The sequence below is a fragment of the Numida meleagris genome, chromosome 13 (genome assembly GCF_002078875.1).
Source record: "Numida meleagris isolate 19003 breed g44 Domestic line chromosome 13, NumMel1.0, whole genome shotgun sequence".
Taxonomy (NCBI): domain Eukaryota; kingdom Metazoa; phylum Chordata; class Aves; order Galliformes; family Numididae; genus Numida; species Numida meleagris.
In genome coordinates, this window is record NC_034421.1 from 13888955 (window position 1) to 13898492 (window position 9538).

Here is a 9538-nt window from a genome sequence, read left to right on the forward strand (position 1 = left end):
CAGTTCCGATGTTTGTCAGCACTGCAGAGTAAAGATGCTCCTGATCTATGGTAGAATCTGTTACCTCCTCCTACAGCATCACGTAATCCTGTGACACTGCATATTCTGGAGGCTGTTTAGGGATGACACACGTTGCAGTACACACAAAAAAAGCTGACATGAGTTACAACTGGTTTTAGTATTAAAAACGTTTATTACAAAACACTGCTCTACTCCCTTGGCAGGATGAGACACGCACCTGCAGGAGCGCAGGACGAGTCTGTGTGGTTTACAAATCAAAACTGCATTTAAATAATTTAATTCACTTCTACAGAATCAAAGTGCATCGCAATGAGGGCATTTTTCTCTACAGCTTGCAGCGCACAGATGCTTAAAAGGAGCAGCTGCTTGCTTGCACGCTCGCTGACAACAGCAGGAAGGAACATAACTCATTTTGACAACAGCTCGTGCATACAAGGGTATTCTTGGTGCACGTCTCTCAGTACGTTTCTAGAATTCAAGGCAGTCTTGTTGCAAGGATGAGACAGTTCCTGCTCCTCTGAAAACTTGTGTTTTTACCAAATCTACATGAATAGTTGCAGGATAGTTACGTTTGGCTGCGTATCGTGGAGAAAAATATTACTGCTGTGGGCTGGAATAGTCTGCCATCTGATGCCAGCTTTATCTGCGGAGAGAAACACCGGGAATCACATTTCTGCTTAATAAAATGAAGAGCAAAAGTTGCATGTCAAGTTCTGTACAAAGAGATCTTCACCTGCTGGTAACAGGCATGCTTGTGCTAAGCACTCAGCCTTATTTTGTTAATGAGCCAACCACTGGGGTCCAGCTGTGAGGCTGCAGAAGATAGGTTTTTGAAGTGTATGAAGAGAAGTCCTGCATCTCTCCCCTTTCCTTACATCTCTCCTTGTTTTTAACCCTCATAGAGCAGTTACAAGCTGCAGGCCCCATCTTAACATTTTCACAGTTAGAATGCAGCACAGATTTTTCTTTGTTTTAGGCTTAATCCTGACGCTCTTTCCTATTACCACCCAACTTTAATTTGTCTCAAATTGATGCTGTAACAAATGAGAGTTGTGACAGGCTGCAGCAAAAAGCGGAGACGTCTAATTTCCTGATCAAATCCATGCAGGAGGGTTTCTGCTCTTAAGCAGAATGCTCCTGAATCTAAAGATCCCATTACTGGACAATACCCATCGCAAAAAAAGAAGACACGTTCCTGTTCACCTCCACTACAAATTAAATAACTGGGAGAGGCCAAATCTATTGATACAGTTAATGAGAAAGGCACCTACCAAGTTCAGCCTGGAACCAGTGATAAGTGTCTGGGTTACGGACTGTCAAAGCAATGTAGATCTCAGAAGGTTTTCTGTCTGCACTTAAAGTGGAGAATTTCTGCAGCATGCCAATAAGGGATAAAGTTACCTCTGGATCATATACCACATCTGTATGGGGAAAAAAAGGGAAATATTCAACATTTATTAAGAATTGAGTGGAAAGCAAGCTACGGAATATAAAAGATTAAATATTCCCCTGAAGGAGGAAGAATATATATATATATTTCTTGCTCTTTGGTGTGAGGTGAACAACTGCTCGATAGCTGAGAAAAGACCACATGGTGCCAAGAGCTGGGAGATGTTTCTCCAGGTCTGGTACCCGAGGTAGGGCTGGCAGAGCCCTGTACACAAATATCTCAGTGTTTATTCCTGTTACCTGCTTATTCCTGCACAATGCTGCAAAGTCAGGCAGAGCCAGAACGGAGAGGTACCTGCTGCGATGACGACGTCTGCCTGCAGACCCAGCAGTTGCTTTTCTGTAACTGAACCCCAGTCAAGTTCTGCAACAATGAGTTTGGGTTGTTGGTATTTCTTCCCTTCTGCCTCCTGCCCTGGGGACTCTGCTCGGGCTGGATCAGTAGCTTCAGGCTCCAGGGCAAAGCCATTCAAACGGATGTTTTCTGTCAGCTGTTTGAGAACACAGTGGTGGTAATCACTGAATATGTATGTCTTGGGATTGCAGGTTTTGCAGATCGCCAGTCCAGTGAAGCCGACTCCACTTCCTAATTCCAAGACTGTCCTAAAGGTTAATGGTGTAAAATTAGTATTGATTAGGACTCTGTCATTGAGTTATGAAATCAGAATATGCCAAGTATATCTAAAGGAAAATTCAGCTACAGATTATCCCAGTTGTTGAGGAAACCCTCTAAGATCTCATGTTTGTTTCAAGTAACTGGTAAAGCTGGCAAGCAAGATGCAGTTGTAAGAATTAATGACTGGAATTCTGCCTCCTGCTTTTCCATACAAAGCATTTCCATCGTGGAGGTGAGAAACACTCCACCAATTTCTGGACTTCTGCAGCAGAGTTATCTCTATCTGAACTCGTTGTCCACTTCTTCTCTTAGTGGAGAGAAGCGGATGTTTCCAAAGCACAGCTCCTTTCTTTGTGAGGTACCTAAAATTAATTTAGCTGAACCTGTGCCCAGAAGCACCCATTCCTTTCTGATGCTTATAAACAAAGCATCTTTCAGTATCTAAAGGGGGACTATAAGAAAGAAAGTGACGGATTCTTCAGCAGGATCTGTTGTGATAGGACAAAGGGAAACGGCTTCAAACTAAAAGGGCATGTTTAGACTGTACGGAAGAAAGAAGCTATTTATGATAACAGTGGTGAGGCACTGGCACAGGTTGCCCAGAGCCCTCTGTGCCACATCCCTGGAAGTGGTCAGAGCCATGCATGGGGCCCTGGGCAGCCTGAGCTGTGGCTGACAGCCCACAGCAGGGGATGGGGATGGACAGGCTGTAAGGCTCCTTCCAACCCAACCGTGCTGGGATTCTGTCATAAGTTACTGGTTAGCGTGTTAGCTGAAATTCAACAGCCTACGGTACAGAGCAGATCAGAATGTGAGGGATGATGGTTTTCATCTTAAAGCCCGTTTTAAAGTCACTACAAAGTCATCTCCTGAGCTGAAGTTTAACTGTTGCCGAATAGCAGGAGAGCAGTCGTTAGCTGGCACCAAGTCCCATTTCTGTCCGTGACGCCACTGTTACCTGTCACTGAACACTGCGGGGTTCTCTGCTGCCCACTCAGCAAGGTGCAGAGCAGCGTCCCACGTGACGAGCCCTGTGGTTCCTTGAGAGATAATGGCCACGCTCTCACAAAGGGTCACGGGTTCTCCTGAGGGCTGGGGGCCGCACACGGGGAGAGAGAGAGACAGGTCAGCAAAGCCAGCCGTGCTGCAGGTCACAGCCATCCTGCAGCCTGGGAAGAAGGGCCAGAAGCACTCTGGGTTTCTGGAGGTGATCTCATCGTCTAGACTGACTCGTGGCATCACAGAAGTTGTTTTCAGTTGGAAGAGACCTTCAGAGGTCACCCGCTCCAACTGCCCTGCACCGAACAGGGAGAGGTGCTCAGAGCCACCTGCTGCTTACTTCAGAGGACGAAAAGTGCTCTCTAATAAAGCGGTACCGCTCGTTTTTACCAGTAAGTAGTTTCTGTAGCAGCGAGTGGATTCTTCCTCATTCAAGATCCGCCCCAGCGCGTCGTACAGCTCATCCAGGGGGTCGGCTGCCGTGGATTCGTGCTGTGAAGAGAGAGCAGGGCAGAGCTTCGGCTGTCAGACTGTGACCCAAAACAGAAAACGCTGCGCTAAGCACCGAATTAATGAGATGAAGCCAAGAGCTGCGGGCCATCAGGAAAGCGAGCGCTACCTTCTTAATGAGCTCGGTCAGGAAGCGCCGCCTGTAGGAGGCGGGCGGCGGGTAGCTCACACACAGCGGGTGGAGAACGGTCTGAAACGAGAGAACTGCGACTGAACCGGGACCGACGGAAGGGTTTGCGTAACGCCGACGGCTCCGGGCTGCGGCTGGGGGAATCGACGCTGAGCCCGAAACGCGGCTGAATTCTCCACGGTGAGAATTCACCGGCTCAGGGCCTGCTGCCGTACCTGGTGCAGGATGGCTGCGAGCGGGGAGGACCGGGAGCGCTCCGGGGCGGCCCTCAGCTGCTGCTCCAATTCCTAAAGCACAGCGAGAGCGGAGCTGAAGCAGGAGGCGTTGGGCTGAGCCCCCCCACCCCCCGGCCCAGCTCACCTCCCAGGGCATGCTGCGGAGCGGCCTCGCCGCCAGGAAATGCCGCTGGAAGCGCAGCCCCAGCTCCTGCCCCGGCCCCGCCATCCGCCCGAGGCCGCCGCGTCCCGGCCAACGGGGAGCGGCAAGAAGGAGCAGTACCGCCGCCCGAACGGGGACTCGAACCCGGGAACCTTCAGATTAAAAGCCCGACGCTCTCCACACTCGTGGCCGCGGCCCCAAAGACGCTCCGCTCCCCCTTCCGGCGCGGTGTGATGACGTCATCGCCGGGCGCCGTCGCTAAGGACACGGTGCCCGCTGCGCGGCTCCGCGCCGAGGCCGGGTCGGGGTTGAGGCCGGCGGCACCATGAGCGGTTACACCGCGGATGAGAAGCTGCGGCTGCAGCAGCTTCGCGCCCTGCGGCGCCGCTGGCTGCGAGACCAGGAGCTGAGCGAGCGGGAGCCCGTCCTGCCGGAGCGGCGGCTGGGGCCTGTAGCCGCTTTCTGGGAGCGCTTCCTGCAGCCCGGCGGCCTCTGGCGGCAGAAGGTGAGCGGGGAGGGGACCCCGGCCCCGAGCCCCGGCCCCGAGCCCCGGCCCTGAGCCCTGTTCCGCTGTCCCGCAGGTGTTCAGCGCCTACCAGAACACCGGCTTCTTCGTGCTGCGGGTGCTGATCCCCGCCTGGATCCTCCACTACTACGTGAAGTACCACGTCTCGGTGTGTGGCACCGCGGGGCTGGGGAGACCTCACCGCGGCCTTGCATTGCCTAAAGGGAGCTTTGAAGCGGGAGCGGGAAGGGGTTTTTACACGGGCAGATAGTGAAAGGACGAGAGGGAATGGCTTCAAACTAAAAGGGGAAATCTAGGTCGGATGTCGGGGAAAATTCTTTACCCAGAGGGCGGTGAGGCACTGGCCAAAGCTGTGGGTGCCCCATCCCTGGAGGTGCCCGTGGCCATGGATGGGCCCTGGGCAGCCTGAGCTGGGGGGAGGGCAGCCAGCCCACGCCATGGAACCAGATGGGCTTCCAACCCAACTGTGCTGTGATTCTGTTATAATCGCTGATCCTGGGAGATGCTGGGGCAGCTGGGCTGCAGCTGTTGGTGTGGGAGGGAAACATGCAGTGACCTAATGCTGGGATAGAGCTCGCATTTCTATGTCTTTTCTGACTAGAGAGGCAGAATTTTGTTAAGCTTGGGTATTTTGCTAACTAGTGGGAAGAACCCAGACTGGTGAGGCTTACACTCAATGGAGCGTGCATTTTAGAAGGGTTATATTCTCTGTTTTGGAAATCCTTCACTTCATCTGGGTGATGTTCCTTTCTCTTTCTCCCCCTCTACGCCTTCAGAAAAAGCCGTATGGTATCACTACGTCGAATCCAGCGATATTCCCAGTAAGTCCATTAACACTTGCACTATCTCCTAGCTTTGTAAAACAGTGGCAGAGAAAGGATGGCTTCAGAAGTAGAGGTTGGTGCAGCAGATGTTCAGAGAGGATTTCTAGAAGGAGGCACCTGGTGCTCACAAGGCAGCTCATCCTGAAGCAGCACTGCGCAATGGGTGCAGTATTTGTTTAGCCCTTAGAGTAGGCAGTGCCAATTTCATTAGAATTGTGACTGCAGACTTGTAAGTACTGGGCTCGCAGCTCTGCCCGCTCTGAGCAGAAAACAACAGCATTCCCTCCCAGGGCTCTGGTAGTGCCTGGAGTGCGTTCTGTCGCTGGAGGGGCACACAGAGACCACGGGGGGTTCACCAGAGTGTGAAGCTTCCTTGTTTGGTTCTCATTTGGGACAGCAGACAGCATCTGTCACACTGTTCGGTCTTTACTGCTTTTCGGTTGCTAGCTGATTGGCATAGCGAGTTGGTGAACAAATATTCTCATATAATACTCTCATATAAGTGTTTGTTGTTGTTTCTGCTCGTTGCACATTTTTTGCATGTTCTGCAAAAAGTCACACCCCTAACAACGACGTAGCAACATACTGAAGGCCAAGCTGTGAGCCTCTGACATCGGCCTGCTCACTCGAGCTAGGTCAGCTCGGCAGGCCGAGGCAATGCCTGCAGCTTGAACAAGCAGAATTCAGGCACTAGGTTGGTTTTGCTGAGAGGTTACGTAGCTGTCCACGTGCAGCTGGCTGTTGGGTGGCTGCATTGGAGATGGGGTGCACTGGAGACTGGGGTGGTGCTGTGTTGAAGGTGGCTGTGCAGTGCTACAAATCCAGCGTACGTTATTAAAACAGTATTCACTTAAAATGCATGGCTGCTTTTCTGCGGCATCAAAAGGGTGAAGCCAGTGCAGAGATCAGAAAATTTGGCTGTGGTGTAATGGCAGCATCTTGAAAAACACTGAGGATATTACAGTGTTCTGAACAAACTGAAGTAAGAGTTCTTGTTCAGAAGTGGGACCGTCACAGCTTCACTGAAAAAGTGAGCTGTGTCAAGGAATCGAGTGCGTGCAGGAGAAAACCTCACCGCGTTCTCTCATCCCATCAGGGGGACAGAATTTTAGAGACGGGAGAAACTGTTCCACCTCTGGCAGACGAACCCGCTGGGCACCACTGACAGCTGAAAGCCGACTTCCTTCAGCGAAGAAGGCGAGCGCTGCGGCCGCCTGTGTTTTCTCTTCCATAAAAGAGTCTTTATTCTGCATCGCCTCATCTCTTCTGTCATTTACTTTCTCCTCAGTGCAAGCTCTTCTGGGAAAAACCTGGGAGTTTCTTTTGCTTTTGATGAGGTTTATTGCGAAGCCCTGGTAATTTTCCCCCCCCCACACTCCTTTTTTTTTTTTTTAATCTGGCCTGACAGTAGAGCAATGTAGTAGGGCTTTACAGTAACAGCAGAGACACTACAGATTGCTGGGAACTGGGCAATACTGTGCTGACAGGAGGGTGTCGTGGCAAGCTCCTGCACACTTGCACACAACAGCCGTCCTCTACCAGACAGCCCAGCAAGCCCTCTTCTGCTGACTTCTGACAGAGATTCACTGTGAAAATGAAGCTTCCCCCTGTGTCATCCCATGTCCCAGCCAGCAGAGGGTAGCAGAAGTGGCACCATTTCGTAGTGCCCCACCAATGTCCCCATCCCAGCATCTGAATCGGCGGGATGAGGGTTTAGTCTGCCCGAACAGAGAATCCAGCTGGGAAGGAGAGCAGAGGTTCCCGAGTCACCCCAGAAGGTTGGTTGGTTGGTTTGGTGGGAAGTAGGGAGATGAGGTTCTGAAGCCAAAATTCTTTACTCCTTTACATTTAGCACTTCATTTTCTGTCTTCAGCCTTTCCTGACTTGGAGTCCTCCGGCCCTCACAGTCCCCATGTACCCATGGCACTTTCTACTGGGAAATACCAGCTTTTAATCTGGTGCTAAATCTGCAGATATTTTGGTGGCTACTTTGGTGATAGAACTGACTGAAAGAGGAATTCGGGGTGTGCCTGGAGGCACGGAATGTGAGGGGCTGGGACAGGAGCATGGTGACCTCACGGAACTGTGTGATGGCAGCAATCACTGCCAACATTTGTGACATCAGGGCCTGCAGAGCTATGGCTGACACCTCGATGAAAACCCTCCTGCAGACAAAGGAGATGCAGGAGGCCATGGACCCCCTGACAGGCAGCCAGGCACAGCCCACTGCCCCCTGTACTCTCATGGCCCCCCAGGCCCCTACCAAGTATGCACCCATCTCGTCCCCTAGGTAAAAGGCAGCTCAGGGTGGGCCACTCTGGGTACAGGGAGTAGGGGAGTGAGGGGTGGTGCTCGTGGGCTGCAGGGAGCACTGGGGGCAGGGGGGAGCAGCAGGATCTCTGTGGGTCATCAGGAGGCTCTGGGGAAAGGGGACACTGGGGAAGCTACAGGGTCCCTGTGAGGGCTGGAGGGGACTGGGGAAAGTAGAGAGTAAGGAGATAATGGAGGTGATGGAGGGTTAGTGGTGGCAGTAGGGGCCAGCAGGGTTAATGGAGGGGTTGGAAGGGTCTCGTGGATGGGTGAGGTGCTGTGCTTCCTTGCCGTGACCATGGGAGTCACTGCCCAATGGTGTGTCAGCTCCCCCAGCACAGAGTTGCCCAGGATCAGCTCTTCCCAAAGCGGCTACAGCCTGAAGCGATCCTTTGCCTGCACCAACTTGCTGCTGCTCAGCCTGGCCAACCCTGAGGACCGTGCTGGCAGTGAGGCATCCCTTGTCCCCTGTGTACACGTGTCCTGCTCCAAGGATAAATCCAAGCCCACCACCCCCATGGTGAGTGACTGCTGGGGATACCCCACATCCCTGGGAGCTCCCTGGTACCCCACCACAAAAATGAGGGACTGCTTGGGGTGCCCCGCTTCCCAAGGACTGGGGACACCCCCACACCCTGAGGGATGCCAGATACCCCCAGGGAAACACTGTCACTTTCCACCTGTAGTGTGAAAGATCCCCCACGACTGTAGGGCATTCACGGTACCTCCTGAGTTCCATGGACATCACAGCTCCAGCACCCCTGGGGGACCTGGCAGTCTCCCCCTAATCGCCCATGTCCCCACGAGGTGAGGCTCTGGTGGCTGTTCTAGGACACAGACTCAGTCCCAAGTCTCAAGGACCGGTGTGCTGGGTCAACCAATGCAAGCAGAGCTGGTATGCGGGGCCCTGGGGTTGCCATGGGAAGGGAACAGATGCCTCTCCCCAGAACAGAGAGGGATTTGCCTGTCACAACCCTGCCAAAAAAGACAATACATGACAAAGAGCGTGTCATGGGACAGTTACGGCAGGAGAACTAATTATTACTGCAGGAGAATTGATCATCACCCCCTCGAGTGTCCCACTGAAGAAGGCAGCATGCGCCACGCAGTGAGGAGGACCAGCCACCTGCTGCAAGACATCACAGTGCTAAAAACGTGTTGCTTCTGTGCAATGAATATTCCTCTGTACAATCACGGTGTGATTCTTACTTGGGGGTTTATTGGATTCATACTTGGGGATGCATTATCTTGACATTGAGATCAAAACTATTTGGGGTTTGTACAAGATTCTTATCTTAAATGTCCTCTGTGTTACACACAGAACCCCCTACACACGTATGCACATGAGTACATCTACTACATAAGTGCACACACACGCACAAATGGATTTTTAGCCGAGGGCTGCATATTCTTTGCACCTTTGTTGCACAAAGCCTTATGCTGCAGCAGCTTAAGGACACGTGGAGGAATATCTCCTCACCAGTCGGTACTGGATCACGTGCTCTGTGCCGTGGCTTTCCTTCAGAGATCCATCAGGACCTCCTTGTTCCTCATGCTGCAAATGAGAGCTCTGCTTGAGGGCAGGTGCCAGGACAGTGTGGAAAAAAGCCCCTTACCAGTCCTGAACTAGGGTAAGTTGGAAGCTAAGGGTGGAGGAAAACGCTCATGAACAGCTTGCTGCTTTGGGAGATAGGACTGGCAGACGTTCTGCTGGCTGACCACCGCAGCCCTTCCTCCCTTTTGCCTGATGCCCCTCAAGCAGGAGCTGCTGGCTC

General features: G+C 52.3%; 2 protein-coding genes across 4 annotated transcripts; one reads left to right on the forward strand and one right to left on the reverse strand.

The window, feature by feature from the left end:
* EEF2KMT (eukaryotic elongation factor 2 lysine methyltransferase) lies at positions 164-4221 on the reverse strand. Of its 3 annotated transcripts, XM_021411414.1 has the most exons (8): positions 4086-4221; positions 3941-4012; positions 3705-3785; positions 3476-3577; positions 3045-3178; positions 1766-2073; positions 1293-1442; positions 164-664 (listed from the first exon to the last, which is right to left on the reverse strand). In XM_021411414.1, the coding sequence occupies exons 1-8, from the start codon at positions 4167-4169 to the stop codon at positions 564-566; spliced, it is 1032 nt and encodes a 343-aa protein (XP_021267089.1). In that variant the 5' UTR covers positions 4170-4221; the 3' UTR covers positions 164-563. The 3 variants fall into 3 exon arrangements, with proteins under 3 accessions (XP_021267089.1, XP_021267090.1, XP_021267091.1); XM_021411415.1 differs by lacking the exons at positions 3705-3785; positions 3941-4012 and having other exon boundaries at positions 4086-4218; XM_021411416.1 differs by lacking the exons at positions 3941-4012; positions 4086-4221 and having other exon boundaries at positions 3045-3615.
* Positions 4396-6705, forward strand: NDUFB6 (NADH:ubiquinone oxidoreductase subunit B6). Its single transcript, XM_021411434.1, has 4 exons — positions 4396-4608; positions 4685-4777; positions 5406-5450; positions 6550-6705. The coding sequence occupies exons 1-4, from the start codon at positions 4429-4431 to the stop codon at positions 6616-6618; spliced, it is 387 nt and encodes a 128-aa protein (XP_021267109.1). The 5' UTR covers positions 4396-4428; the 3' UTR covers positions 6619-6705.

Coding starts and splice junctions, on each gene's coding strand:
- EEF2KMT (XM_021411414.1), bottom strand. CDS start 4,169: ATGGCGGGGCCGGGGCAGGAGCTGGGGCTGCGCTTCCAGCGGCATTTC. Junction 3,786..3,940: donor TCGCAGCCATCCTGCACCAG/GTACGGCAGCAG, acceptor CTCTCGTTTCAG/ACCGTTCTCCACCCGCTGTG. Junction 2,074..3,044: donor CCCGCAGTGTTCAGTGACAG/GTAACAGTGGCG, acceptor ATTAACCTTTAG/GACAGTCTTGGAATTAGGAA.
- NDUFB6 (XM_021411434.1), top strand. CDS start 4,429: ATGAGCGGTTACACCGCGGATGAGAAGCTGCGGCTGCAGCAGCTTCGC. Junction 4,609..4,684: donor GCGGCCTCTGGCGGCAGAAG/GTGAGCGGGGAG, acceptor GCTGTCCCGCAG/GTGTTCAGCGCCTACCAGAA. Junction 5,451..6,549: donor CGAATCCAGCGATATTCCCA/GTAAGTCCATTA, acceptor TCATCCCATCAG/GGGGACAGAATTTTAGAGAC.